Genomic DNA, 14,948 nt, shown 5'->3' with positions numbered 1-14,948 from the left:
TGCGCAAAGAACTGGGACTGAGTATGTCAGCACAGCATTCATGAAAATAGTGGCACAAACGAGGTGAAAAACCACTACTAGACTTCTTTGGCAAGGAAATTTTAACCTCTCTTCACTCACTAAAGTGCCAAAAAAAGAAAAGAGAGACTGATATTCAAAGGCTTCAAGCTGAAGTTTAGAGGCTCTGGTTTAAAAGTAGGACATGGGGGCAAGTACTGATAAACAAAACCATTTCATACCACCCAAAATGGAAAGACAAGTTACACAGGATCTCCCCCACTTCATCATTACGAACTAACACACTGAAGATCAACCATAACTTAGAGAGATGTCAAAAAACAGTTTTTAGGGTGGTAGCAGGAGGCTATAAGGCGCTGAAGCTCCAGCTTACTGGTCAACTCTTGCTCCCAGTGAATCACGGACCTGGTGTTCTTCTGCATCCTAGAGCACTCAGCTCAGTGGCCAGAAATCAAGGTGACTTTTCCTTTTCTCCTACTTTCTACACAGGCAATATTAATTCCTTTCCATTAAGTCGCAAGTTCTTTTTCTAATAGAATATAATTCCGCTACATATTCTACTTTTACAACCAGTAATTTGATAGATCCAGCTTAAATGAAGATGAACGGACACCAATTAGTACCATTTTAATAGACTACTGGATTTCACACTATAAATCTCATTATGCTTTGTAGAAATTAAATTGGAGAGCCAGTGGCAAGAACACACACAATCTGTGCACATCCAAATTAATCTAAATACAAGACAAAATTAGTAAAAATAAGTAGCAAGTCTCTTAACTTTAATGGAACTCAAAAGAAAATAAATCAGCATTTTCACTTACTGGAGTACCCAATTCACTCAACCCTCATGCAACTGATTTCAAAAACGCTTAAAACAAAAAAGATTCACAAAGTTACAGAAAAATAATGTAGCTTATAGCTAATCATTGGGCCTAGATACCAGTCCTTCATTGGAAACCTGCAACAGCAGGGCTGCAAAACTAAATTTACCTCATTTGCATCAATCTCCATCACATCATAAACAGCTTATTCTCTCCACCCTCTCTATTCCCCGCCCCCGTGTGAAACCTTAAGCTCCTAATTATGAAGACCAATCCCCAGTTCATCTTCAAACAGGTGAAAAAACAACATAAAAGCAGCCAAGATACTAAGACACTTCATCAGGTGTCACCCAAAATCAGGTTTTGGCCAAAACCTGACAGCCTCGATGATGGCAGGAGTCATCAGACCCTCTCTAAAAAGGTTAATACATTCTTCCCGTGCATTCTTCCATATGCCAAAAGTCACAACAGAAATTAAGTGTCACTTCTCTCAAAATCTTTGGTCTGAAGACAGCTAGGACAATGCAGGACTCGCACAATTAGAAGAAGTGTCATTCCTGACTTTGAAACTCCTGCCATTAGAACAACAATAATAAAAGACAGACTCTCCAAACCACATCCTTACTTTTTAACAGAAGAAGCTGCAGTCAAAGCATTTCTCCCATCATCTCCCCACGTCTGCCAACAAACAAAAAAGCTCCAGAGCAAATCGGGCATCAGGATTCACAGGACATTGGATTTCCTTCAGTTTAGAGGTCTGGCCTTCCACAGGACAGCCTGCACACATTTTTTGGAGGGGTACTTCCAAAGAGATTGATGATGTTTCCCCACCAGCTCAGTCCAGTGTATCTTGAAGTGCACAACCCTATCTCCCCCCAAAGCCTGTGACCATCTAAAATGTTTTCTCTTGAAAATAAATGAAAAAAAAGAGAGACTGATGATATGGGGAAACAATGGAATAGAAGGAACCTCAAGTAAGTCTGCATAGTTCATCAGATGTACAGAACAGACCACGGAAAGCTTGAAAAAATAAATGCATTTTCTCCCACGGTCTGTCAGTCACCTCAGGATTTCACTTTACCTATAAAATCATAATTTAAAAATATTAGACTGTTAGTAAAAAAACCACAAATTATTTAAGTACCTACTAGACGAGATGCTTCCGGCTACCCACGCCTCCATGGCAGAACATCGGTGCAAGCACACCCACGCACTCGGAATCTCTCTTTTTACCCCCACTTTGAGACATCTTGTCCAATGCTTCTGCTCAGCGGGAGCTGCAGAAACATTAATCCCCTCCGAAACAGTGGCAGAGACATAGGGGTGTGGACAATATTTTAATCCTGCTTTCTGTTTCAGATCAAGTTGACTTTCAGGGGTGACCTGTGATACTGTCTCATCATCTGCTCTTCTCCCAATATTTCTTCCCCTCCTCTTTATTTTGGTTTTCAGCATTTCTTTTTTACTCCTCAGTGAAATTCATCTGGGGCCCTTGCCTGGACTCTTGAGTTTACAGGTTCAAAAATAAATTTACAGGAGAAGCTATTAGCGCATGTATCTCCCAATCTGCATTCTCTGCTCCCTTCTCTCCTGGTCCAAGAGAGAGGAAGCATGACTCAGCTCACAGCAAAAAGAGCAAGTTCATTTAAATAAATTAACACGGACAATGGTCAATCCCAGAAGCTTTTGTTTAGGCAGCTTCTATTTATGTGCAACTGTAAAAAGCAAGATTTTTTTAGAAAATGTTATGAATTAGCAAGACCTGAGCCACCAGCTCATTCACCCACCAAATTCTCAAATAAAAAATGAACTGTTAAATGCATTAAACTCTGCCCTGATCAACGTGGCAAGAAAGCCTTTTAAATGTGCAGCACCTCCAGACAACAGTTTTTCAGCAGTGCTTTTCATTCCTTACCAGTAATCAATTATCCTTCAAGCTCCCACATTATATAATTAAAAGTGCTTGCCAGAAGGTGACTGGTAATTCATCAGGAGGCTCTATTTTCCTTCTAACTCCACTCTTCCAACCTTTTCCTACAAGATCTCATACATACCAACAGCAAAGTTTTTCCTTTCAACATCATTTCTTCCTCTGAGCAGGTTTTGCCATGTAAACAACAAACTTAAATGTTAGTGTACACAAGTCAGGCCTCCAAACTGAGCTCTCAAAGGAGCAATATGGAAAACAAAATTTGACTGTCTTAAAGGAGTAGTCAGTTACCAATTTCATCGGTTTTATCCTTAAGGGGAACCAACAGAAATCTTAATCATACTTTCCCAAAGAAAAGTATCGCTTATTTCTTCAGCTTAACACTCCTCCAGTGGTATCCAAAGCATTCCTTGATACACAAATCTGTGCATGACCATGGTTTTAGCCTGAAAAAAATTCGCAGTTCCTCATTAATAGCTGCTGCCATAGGCAGACTCAAGTCTCCACTTTCACTCAGGAGTCTCAAATTATTTCAAGAAGGACCCATAAGGCACTTAAAAATAACATCATAACAGCCCATTCATTGATGGGGAGACAAAGCCGTAAAACAATCCGTCAAAAACCATCATGCCTGCTGCTCTTGGCATGAACACAATTAAAACCAAAGAGCATCTTTCCCTGGACACCCCCACCACCACTTACAGGCAGTCACTTTTAACCCAGCCTTCGTGGGACAGACAGCTGCCTGCTCACAAGATACTCCTCCCTCAAGCCTCACACCAGGCTTGCACGCTGCTGAGCGTTCTGACCCAAACCTCATGTCTTGGCTTCTACAAACCCTGGAAAAGCATGCAGGTGTGTCCAAACTCCCCACGTTTTGCTGCGCAGAAGAGGGCGAATATGACACAAGTCTCCCATGGTCTGGCCTGAGGCAACAGGTATAAAGCACCACATCACCTCTCACCATGAAGGCCACAGTTCTGACCTAGGTGGCACATGAAGGGATTTGATCAGAGACAGCTGTGACAGAGGAGAAATGGTTTCTCCACTCCAATCACTCTCCCCCCACCAAGACCCCCACACCCGATATTAAGCCTCAGGTCAGGCCAATATGATGCAAGTGGGACTGACAGCTCGAAACATCCTCCCAACACTAACAATGCCACACCAAGGTTTTGCAGCAACGTTACCTTCACATTAACAATATTTTTGACACCTTCTACCTGCCTGTGAAACAAGGTCTAGCAGCAGCAGCTTGCTCAATTCTAGAATGACTCTAAAGTGAAATACTGCTAGTCATTTGCTGCTGCTCAGCTTGCACAATCAAGTGGAGCTGCCTCTTTGCAATGGCTGTGTTCAAATCCCACAGGAACTCCAGCAGCTTGCCCTGGAGGAGAACCTCCATAGGCACAAACTGCAAAACTTGCTGGGGAGAGTCCGTGTCTAGCAAAGAGCTCGTCAGTTGATTCAGATGCTGCAGATACTCAACGACTGGACTTGGGAGGCCTCGGTAGCCAACGCACAGCAACGCAGCACTAGTCCTCAGCGGCTCGTGGGAGGTCGGACAAGCGAACGTGATGCATCTGAAACAGCAGTGCAGTATAAAGACCAGGCCAGCTGTGAAGCGTGTAAAACAAGAGAGAATAGGCAAAATCAACGCATCTCCCACTGTCAGCTGATTGAACGAACGCAGAACACACTCCAAAAGCTGCTGCTGGTACTTTGGTTCTCCATCATAAAGCAAAGAGAAGCTGAAAGTCAGCAGTGGGGCTGAGTCCAGGAGCTTTATTTCCATACTGGGGTGGCTTTCAGTATCACAGAGGGATGGAACGTCCACCACAAGGCACTTGAATTGGTCACTACATCCTTCATTAAGGACTTCCTGATGACACCTGGCAAGATCAGACACTTCTGCCAGTAGCAGTTCCCCAGGAAGAACTTCACACGAGTGACAAGACTGCAGCATTTGTCTGCTTTTCAGCCTCCCTCCCACCAATTCCTTCATAGCTTCATTAAGATTTTCCAAGACTTGACCATCGCAAAAGGGAGAACATTTTACCACCGGTAGTCTTTTTCCTTCCAAAATGTACCACAAGCTACACTCGAGGTTAGAAGATGATCCTTCCAAGACACACATTTTACCAGCATTATTTAAACTATGTTCTTCAGCCCAGTGATTAAAATAGCCCTTTGCCACTTTATCGTTCCACGAAAGCGCTTCCAGCATCTTCCTCTCATTGTACGTACTAAAATATTTGTTTCTTTGCCCAAACCATTTTGCATTCATGCTGCAACCAGTCTGAGATTTCTTGACGAGCCAGTTATTTCTGGCAATGGGTTTCATATGAAGTCTCTGCATGAAGAACTCCACCGCACAGTCTCTTAACTTGTTCAGTTTCGTCTGCTCTGCTTCTTCCATGCGCTGAAAGAGGTGGATGTTCTCAGAGATAGTCTCTACCTGGCACTTGTGGAAGAACATGCAACACTCTTCATGTAGTTTAAGAAAAGATTCTGGTAGCGTATGCTGGGGAAAAAGTGCTTTGTTGACCATTTCTGTTCCAAAGTTCTGTATCATCTTAGAAAGCAGCAGATGAATGCTTTCTCTGCCCATATACCGAAGACAAACCACATAGGCCTCCGAGTTTCCAGCTTTGCTAGTGGCTGGCTTAAAGACATGGACCTCCTCAAAAGAGCAGTTTAACAGAAAGAGCAGATTGGTAGAACAGTGTTCGAACAGCGTGAACATCTTCAAAACAAAGGATCCTCCAGCACCCAGGATCATTAAAGCAGTGACTGTTTCACAGTAATGAAGGGGTGAAACAAGAGCCTCCTGCTCACCTGGATTTCCCTGGCAATCAAAGCTGCCATCAGCAGTTACCAAGTGAACCGTGGTCATGTTACTTACAAAGTTCCGAAGTCCTGTTAGGTGTTTCAATGTCATCACATCACCCGTGTTATCTGGGCCAAAGTACCACCAAGGCAACGTATTTGCTATAAGACGGTCATCCATGATCATCGTAAGGGTGTCGTTTGCTTCATGATACGGGTTGAGAGTATTAGCTACCCAATTCCAGTCGCAAGGGACATGGTGGGATTTCAAGTAGTGATTGAGGCTGGTTATAAAAGCTCCAGGTGCTTCACAGAGATGGACAGAATTCAGTTCTCCATCCTGAAGAGCTTCCTCAGGGAGAAGAGGAAAACTACACAGGATCTCATGAAACTTGCACCAGGCCTGGGTGCACAGCTCAGCATTCACAGATTTCTTCACATGAGAAATTATTTTCCCCGCTTTATTGGTGAACGAGGTGTGCTGGTGCCATTCAGCCAGGTTTTTATCACTCAGCTGATTCTTCACTTCATTCATCGAGTCCTTCAGAGCCAGGAGCGAGTTGAACTCCTTGTGATCGCACGTGAAAGCATCACTGGGATCTGGCAGCTGCCATTCGTTATTCACTGGCTTAGTATAAGAAAACTTCTTCGCAAAGAGCTTCTCAATTTCAGAAAGAATTTCAGGACCGAACTTTTCCAGGTTTGTAGTCTGATCAACATGATGCTTCTTACATTTGTTCATTCTTGGATTGATTCGCTACCTGGAGGACAGCAGGGGAGAAGAAACAATGTCACTCCAATCATACATACATATAAATACGCAAAGATTTTTTTTAAGAAATAAAAGCTTCTCCTGCTTAACCTCTGTATTCCAGAATAGGAGATAAATGCGTCACAGAATCATACACCAATAAGGAAAAAAAGTGAGGGCTATCCTGAAAAAGGCTCTTTGGAAATCAGGAGGTTCACAGGTTCAATCACCCTTCGTGCTATTTACATAGAAAATGAAGAATTGTCTTCTGCTTTAGCTTTTCACTGACCTCTGAATACTCTGCTCACTATATAGGTCTAAACCACTTTATATTTAAGTATCTCATTTGGTCACAAAAGAAAACATACAAATATTTCTATTTTTATACTTGCATATTTATTTATATTAATATTTATATAGCCACAAGCTATACAAATTAAGCAAGTGGCCCAGAAATCTTTTCATCTGATTATGGCAGGACTTATCTGTATCTCACGGTATGGAGAGCAGGGAGCCACAAGCAGAGGGGGCACAGCTGTTCCTCCTATTTCCTCCAAACTCCCAAGAGCCAACCTTCTTACTCTGCCACCAAACCCAGTGTGGTGCTGGGAGAGCCCCATCACTGGCACCCCCGATAACGGCCCTTTAGCTGAAGGCTTTGCTCACCTAAACCCAGTGAGAGGTTTAACACCAGCCTGCAAGAAAAACCCCTTTTCTGTACCCAAAGTCACAGCTCTCTGCCAGGCCACCGCAAATCCTTACACCCAGCCTTCCCTACTGGAAAAACGGTGATGGATCCGAAGCGAGGAGAGACGCTCTCGCGTCTGCGGTCAATGCCAACTCGTGCTCCATGGTGCAGAAGAAAGGGGTGCTCAGAGTGGGCAACGGCAGCCTGGCACCAGCACGCCCTGCGCAAGGCCGGCGTGGACAAAGCACACGAGGCACAAGTTCGCTTTGCTCACCAGAAACCAGCCAGCAATCTATTCTGAAATAAAACGTTCGTTTAAGCAAAATAACTTAATCGAAATCACCGCAAGAGACAAGAAATTCCCTCAGCGTATCGTTTTACCCACCCCGCTCCCTCAGAAGCGAAACACAATCATCTTAAGAGCTACAAAACAGTTCGGCATGAAAAAACATCAGATTAAAATGCAAAGGGTTGAAAAACTTGGGCAGAAGCCAGGATGAAGCACAGCTGGCCTGACTTCATGCCTCCCCTTGAAGCCGGGGGCCATCTCCTCTAGTGACCATCGGCGCTCTGAGGAGAAACTGCCGGCTGAGGGCAGAGGGGGGAGGTTCCATTTTCCATTTCCCCGATTCCGCCGCCTTTCCTCAGCGTAGCTGGCTTCGCTTTCCTCTACGCTGCTGCATTTTGGCTTTAATCCGGCCATTTCTCCCCGTGCTGAGGGAAACACGGGAGATCACCTGCTTTTTGTTTTCCATTATTTCCAGTCCCCGCCGGCCGGGACCCGATCCGAGCCCGCTGAAGGGCGCGGGGTTCCCCCCACACACGGCAGCGCCGGGGGGAAGCCCGCGCCCCAGCTCCCCCCCGGACCGGCCGTGCCCAGCGACAGCCGCCGGGAACCCTGCCGGCCCCTTCCCGCCCGCCGCCGCGGTGCGGCCCAGCCCCCCGCCCCGACCTCTCGTAAAGCCACCGCCCGGCCGAGGCGTCCCGCCGCTCCGCCCGCTCGCTACGCGAGGCCGCGGCTTCCGCGCGGCCTACGGGAGCGCCTGCTCTTACCCGGCGGGCTGCGGCGGGAAGCGAAGCGCAGCGGGCCCGGCCCCCTCGCTCTGCGGGTCGGCCCCGCAGCCTCGCCCCGGCCGCTCCCCGCCGCCCTGCCCTCTCCTCCGCGGGGCCCCTCCTCCCGTGCCAGGAGCGCTTTTAATTACTTTTCCAAACAACGGCGGAGGAGTTTCTCAGCAGGGGAGCGCCTGCAGTGCGGCCCGTCGCTGCTGCCGCCGGCAGAGAGCACCGAGGCCCGAGCAAAGGCTGCTCGGGATGCAGCGGAGGAGCCGTGGCCCAGCAGGAGCGCAGCACAAAGGAACAACAAACATGGACAGAAGTTGCTCTGCTGGCGCTTACCGGGCTGTAACACGCACAGGTTGGGCACAAGCATTCGCACGGCAGACACGCACGAAAACCCTCGCAGGTGATAACCTGCTTCGCTGCCCTTTCCGCGTCCCCAGCAGGCTTGTGGCGCCCAGTTTGGGTTGGCAGGAGGCAAGAGCCTTGGAATATTCCCAGCGTGATTGTGAGCGTCCGCCCAGCGCAGCATCCCTGCAAACACACATGGGCTTTCTAGGCAGCGAAATAGCGTCCCGTCTGCAAGCAGAAAGGTCAAGGCAGATTAATGACTACAGCAAGCAGGGGGTGCAAGCAGCTCCGGAGGCTTTAAACATTCCGGGGATTTTCCTACGCTCAGGGAATGAGACACTTGCCAGCCCGTTGGAGAACAAACAGCAGACCACAGAGCATGAGTTAGCAAAAATCCTGTTGTTTTAATGCCAGGTTCGCTGCTATTGACTTTTTCACTCTCACATATTTCTCCTTGATGAAGGATCCAGCTCCAAGCCAGAATTAGTTTTAGCACACAAATTCAGTGTTGGGAGTACAAGGGGTTCCAGAACTAATTCAACTAGGGAAAGTTTTGGTAAAAGCTAGATAATTAGCAAAAAAAAACTTGGCATATCCATTTTAAAGATGTGCTAATGATATATAGGTAAATTATCTTTTCTAGGTGCATTAGAGAACTTACTTATTAAAGTCAGACTAAATACATAAATCTATAAACAGACAACCTCCTTCCCCCCCACCACCTCTTAAGCTCTTTATTTGCTTTCTAAATTAAACACATATTGCTATAAAATAAGAGGAACATTAAGTATAAAGAGAACCCTCTGCTACCTGCAAACATGAACACAGGTGTGATAAATGAGTGAGTCCCAAACAGAACTCCAATTAAAGTTTACAATTTATTAGGCGAATAAAAGCAAGCAAACAGCGCTGGGTGCGCCGGGAGTCTCCGCTCCGCCAAGACGCACACCTGCCGTGGCAGTTTTTCTTGTATTTATACAGACACACTCATAACCCCCCCAAAAAGGTCAGTTTTTTCCCATGAGATCATTTCTATAGTCCCCGCCTCAGGATCCGCCTCAGGCTCCTCCTCGACACGCCTCCTGGTGGTCGTGGGCCTGGGTCTTCAGGATGAAGGCCGTAGGTCTTCCTCACTGTGCACTTTTCACCTCTTCTTTAAAATTCCCGATTTGGCTGCGTTTGCAGAGCCAAACCGGTTCCAGCCTGGCCTGTCCTTGAGTGGACATCTGGTTGTCTCTTACCTCTTACTGCCTGAAGACAAATGTTAGTTCTTGTTAGTCCTTATCTTGCCCGCATGGGCTAGTTTTTGTCTCCCTTCCTGCCTACAGATGTGTGGGTCATGAGTTACGACTTTGCTGGCATTTGTCTTATCTCTCTCACCAACCTCCTCCCTGGGCAGCCAGCAGGGACTGGGACTTCACAACTTAATCAAGGCAAGCAATAATTCTTACAGCAGTTAATGTAGCAGTTAGTATTGAACATTTAAACAATAACTTGTTAATATTTAAAAGCAAGCAATAACTAATATGTACCCTCTTATGTGATTTTGTCTATTTCTATATTCCCTCTGTCAGCCCCCCCTTGTTTATTAAATCAAGTAAATTCTTTTACTTGCATAAGTTTCCTGATTGATATAACACTTTGTGCACTGAAAATACACACACCAAACCCATATGTACAGCAGTGTCAGTAGCAATATTAAAGCAGCTGCAGCTATTAACAGTATTGTCACAGGATATTTTAAATGACTGAAAAATCCTGAAGCTGAAGGTGACCACCTGAAGAGAGCTTCCCAGCGTCTATGCTCTCCATCCTTTTCTACTTTTCACCATTTCCTTTTATTTCGTTTTGCATCACGATGAACTGTCACCAGAGCTCTTTGTTCTGCAGTGCCAGAGCATCCTGTATATCACTCTGGTGGTCGACAGCACCATGAGGAATTTCGCAGGTTTGTGTTTTTGCATTTCACAGAGATCTTAAACTAAGATAATCATTTATCTTGAACGGGCACACCCCGTTCCTTACCACCATATTGACACGAATCAAATGAACATATTTCACACAGGACAACAATGTAAAACTCTGGAAAAAAAGAGAAAGCATTTTTAAAAATACTATGCTCCCCTCTGACACACGGTACAAGAAAAGATACCTGCTAGCTGCTTGATCAAGAAAAAGTTTTACCTAATGAGGAAGAGCTAAGGTGTGGATGGAAGATTTATATGTATGTCTGCAATGCCTCTTCACCCATCGATTGGCCTGTTTGAAAATCATTTTCCAATCAATCAACATCTTTGGCTACTTAAAGGTTGGGGGAAAGCCAGGGCAGGTTAATTCATTAGCAGAGGAGTAGCTAGTGAGGTAGGTAGCTGAGGGTGCTGTGGGTTTTCTGGTGCCTGTTGTGGTCTCTCTTTATGCAGGGCATGCAGGAATGTTGTTGCTAAAATCTTACCTTTGGCTTAAGAGAATTCAAAGTTAATGAGAATGTCAAAGATATGTTGTAGTCCGAAAAGTTTTCTTGCTGTGTTTGTAGTAAAAGCCTTAACAGAGCTTTCCTTTAGTTTTGGTTTGCTGTCTGATCTCTGCAGTAATGCTGTGGTGTTTCAATTCCTTCCGTTTATCGTTTGTGTATGCTCTAACACCAGCTGAGAAACTTGTGCTGGCTAAGTTCTGTGGACAACAGGTTATTTAAATTATTGAGTTTGAGAGTTGGTTCTTCTTTATCTCATTTTGAGTGCTTAAATTACCTTTTCATGTGCTCTTGGGTTCTTAAGCGTTTGGATAATATCAGTGAGAGGGCAACTACAGTTTGGTACATGGGGGAAAGTGGTATGTAAGACTCTTACCTTTTCAGTCATATCCTGCTAAGCTTTTACTATAGCTTGTAGTATCTTGGTGTCAGAATCTGCTGAACTACTGAAAACAAAATATGGAGAATTCATCACTGACCATGCAATGTTACAAGACTTGTAGCTAAAAGAAATACAAGTGAATAGCACGCTTAAGAAAAATATGATGCTTTTTCTGAAGTTAAGCCTTTAATTCTGCATGTAAGCTTCAGTTTCCTTCTCTGTTTTCTTAAATATTTTCAAGTTAAAGCTGAAATTCAAGTAGATACTTCTATCTTAATGCTAAATAATTCCTTTTCTGTCCATGTGAGAAACTAAAAATGGGAACACAGCACTTTCTTTCTGGAATAGCTGCACTTTTGTGGAGATAATCTTCTAACAGATAGCTGATTTTCTCTGCTCCCTGTTAGATCATAAGATGAGTGTATGGCTGTGGCAGCGAAAGCCCTGAACTGAAGTATGTGTCTTTAAAGAACCTTTATGCAGTTAAACGTTGGAAGTTATACATATAATTAAGAACAAAATATCAGAAATTAGACATGTCAATAAGAACAAAGTAGTCTTGTTTATGCCTCTGGCTTTTTTCATAGTAAAAATAGCAAAATGCACTTAAAATGTGAACATGCATGTGATGGAATTGAGAAGTGTTGCTGGAGGGTTTGGGGGCTTTGTTAATGATATCAGATATACAGGAAGGCACCTGGGGAGAGTGTGCTGAGCCCTGAAAGAAACTCTATAGATCCTACAGGACATCAGGAGTTCTCACCCTGCTTGTAAAGACCAACCCAAAAATCATACAGCTTTGAATCAAGACTCACCATGATTTTAAGCTCTCACTGTGCAGAATGCAAGATGTTTGTGAGTTAGGGAGGTGGTGCTGGCCTCTTAAACATAGGCAGATACCAGCCTTTTTTCTATTTTTCATAAAAGTGCAGAGCAAATACCAAAGGTGAAATAAATATTTACAGGGATGCTTTTAGCTGATAGCTTCCCCACAGGGATTTGCAAAAGCTCATCTGTTGCACAAATCCCACCTAGCTTCAGCCTTTGTGAGATCTCTAGAAGATCTTGCTGGACACTTAACCTGTAAGGTCTGGCTATGCTACTGTGGTTTTAAAGCTCATTGTAGGCAGTTCTAGAGGAATACTTTGGATGAAACTAAAAGGCCACCATGGGACTTCTGCAGGGCTTAGCTGTGACTTCTATGCTGGGGTTCTGTTATGACCTGGGTAAACTGAGTCCGTGCCAGGAGGAGGCAGCCATCCAAATGGGACAGTGAGGTTGATGCTACTGATTTGCCTAGAACAAGTTGCACATAAAGCTGAGCCCTCTCCTGCGGTTGAGAGGTGGGACTGTTAAGGAGCTGTTGCTATCTTGCACCCTTTGAGCCCTGTCTGGGCCTGTCTCTCATATTTCACGTCTTGTGGCTCTCTACTATATCAGAAAATGAGTATGTGGTGTATGAGGCTGGGAAGGTTGGTTACACTTCATGCAGTGGCTTGGCACGACCTTGGGGACTAGTCTGTGGGGGTTCTTGTTCTGCTTCTAGCTTGAAGTCAAAAGTCAGGCAGACTCGCCGTTGGCTTTCCTTGCTGGAGGAGTTGTGACCAGGATCTACAATAGTGAAACTGAATTGTGAGACTTCAGTAAACGATGTCTGATCTAGACAATTAGTGAAATGATCTGCAGTTGTCTAACCTCTGCTTTAGATAAAAATCACTGAAATGGAGATCAAAAGGGCAAACCTATAGACTATTCAATATTGTGGCATTATCGCACTGCAGCTGAGATGCAGGAAGCATCGATCCTGTTGGGACAGCGTAAATACATCCTGATGGACCATGGCTACAAGGGTTCACCTTCTGATCTCCAGAAAGCAGTGTTTTCCAAAGAGAGGTTTTGGGGAAATGGGAACATGGTCCTGGAGACCAGTGAAAGGTCTGGCCTCGAGCTCCGCTGTGTGGAAGTATTATCAATTATTGAGAGAAAGACGGATCACAGGACAGAATAAACTTTGGTCCTGTGTGGTCTTGATATGCGTAGGTGTCCTTCCCAGGGAGAAGTCATGTTCTTCCCATGGAGAAGCTCCAGGCCAGCACTTGGCTGTGATGCCAGGATGTGAACTGTATTTACCTGTGTCGAATAGGGGAATATATCTGTTTTCAAGAACTGTTAGTGGTATGTACAGCTGTGTAGTACCACTTAACTATTTGAGAATTATTTTCTTCTGTGACAGGCCTGAAAGCACTTCTTCCTTATAATTTGTAGTTCTCTTTTTCAAGTTATTTGTATTTATTGTAGGCCAGAGGGCTGTCTGGCCTTTTGCAGTCTCTAGTCTGCCAGAATCCATAGTTTCTTTTCCACTTATCCTCACTAAAATGTTGTTGCAGCCCTCCACTACATTTTTCCCCAAGCTCTCTGATGTTTCTGCCTGCCTCAAAGCACTTTCACGGCACACAGCCCATCCATTCATCCCAAGCCTGATGTACCGCTTGTCCCTGGTTGTGCTGTTTCTATCCCTTCAGAAAGTACAACTCCCTTCCCTCAAATCCCCAAACGATCCTTTTCTTTACACTCTGTCTCTGTTGAGTTCCTTAACACAATCACTTTTGTTTCTACAAACTCCCATAGCCACAACCCCCGTCTTGTCCTTTAGCCTTTGACATCTCTCCTAGGACTGGAAGATGGAAATATTGGTTGGTCTTAGGTTGTCTCTGCTCTTTTCCTAATTTCTGTGGTATTGTTTGTTCATGGATTTGGTCAAGCTGCTTTCTTTTTCTGCCTGGGTCTGATAAAGCTGGTGAGTTTTTGGAGCTGGCATACAATTTGTGAAAGCTGTGTCTGCTTCCTTGCCAGTGAACATCATACAACCCTTGACATTAACTGATCTCCACCCCAAAACCTTTTCCCCACTGCCCTTGCAGGAGGGCTCTTCAGGACTGCACATTTTGGGTAGCTAGAAGCTTTTTTCTGTGATGTAGCCTGACCGAACCCAGCTCCCTGGTGCCTGTCTTAAGCTTCTGTCTCTCTCCTGCCTCCATGGCAACATTTTCAGGCTGTCATCGGAGCATTGCTTGGGTTTTCATTTTGCTCAGCTAACCATGGCAAGCTTTTTCAACATCTGGTTGTCTGTTCCCTTGGTCATCTCTTTTCTGCATTCGCTATGGTTGGAGATCTCTTTCCTGAAGATGTGCGATGAACAGCACGCGTGTCAGTTCAGGCAGATCTTCCTAGAGCTATTAAAATGGTCTGCAGGGGAATAACTTTTCTGGTATATAATTTGATGTTATTTACCTTACAGAGGGACCTGGACAGATTGGATTGATGGGCTGAGGCCAACTGTATGAAATTCAACAAGACCAAGTGCCGGGTCCTGCACTTGGGCCACAACAACCCCCTGCAGCGTTCCAGGTTTGGGGAAGTGTGGCTGGAAAGCTGCACAGCAGAGAAGGACCTGGGGGTGCTGGTCGACAGTTGATTGAACATGAGCCAGCAGCGTGCCCAAGCAGCCAAGAAAGCCAACAGAATCCTGGCATGGATCAGAAACAGTGTGGCCAGCAGGAGCAGGGAAGTGATTGTCCCCCTGTACTCAGCACTGGGGAGGCCACACCTGGAGTACTGTGTCCAGTTTGGGGCCCCTCACGTCAAGAAG

At 45.1% G+C, this 14,948-nt stretch overlaps 1 protein-coding gene across 5 annotated transcripts in view; it reads right to left on the bottom strand.

Moving 5' to 3' along the window:
- CMTR2 (cap methyltransferase 2) overlaps positions 1–8,536 on the bottom strand; it is a 28,233-nt gene extending 19,697 nt beyond the window's left edge. For 2 of the 5 annotated variants that reach the window (XM_086620811.1, XM_086620816.1), the window contains exons 1-2: positions 8,094–8,127; positions 3,963–6,362 (exon numbers count right to left, since the gene is read on the bottom strand). In XM_086620811.1, the coding sequence (XP_086476937.1) occupies positions 4,049–6,343 (2,295 nt within the window). In that variant the 5' untranslated portion in view covers positions 6,344–6,362; positions 8,094–8,127 and the 3' untranslated portion in view covers positions 3,963–4,048. Of the gene's footprint in view, positions 1–3,962; positions 6,363–7,777; positions 7,805–7,992; positions 8,014–8,093; positions 8,128–8,435 lie in introns of those variants that run through there. The other 3 variants (XM_086620812.1, XM_086620815.1, XM_086620813.1) reach the window with 3 other exon arrangements.
- Positions 8,537–14,948: the final 6,412 nt, after the last annotated feature.

The sequence above is a fragment of the Tauraco erythrolophus genome, chromosome 15 (genome assembly GCF_009769465.1).
Source record: "Tauraco erythrolophus isolate bTauEry1 chromosome 15, bTauEry1.pri, whole genome shotgun sequence".
NCBI classification, from domain to species: domain Eukaryota; kingdom Metazoa; phylum Chordata; class Aves; order Musophagiformes; family Musophagidae; genus Tauraco; species Tauraco erythrolophus.
This window is presented reverse-complemented; position numbering and strand designations above follow the sequence as displayed.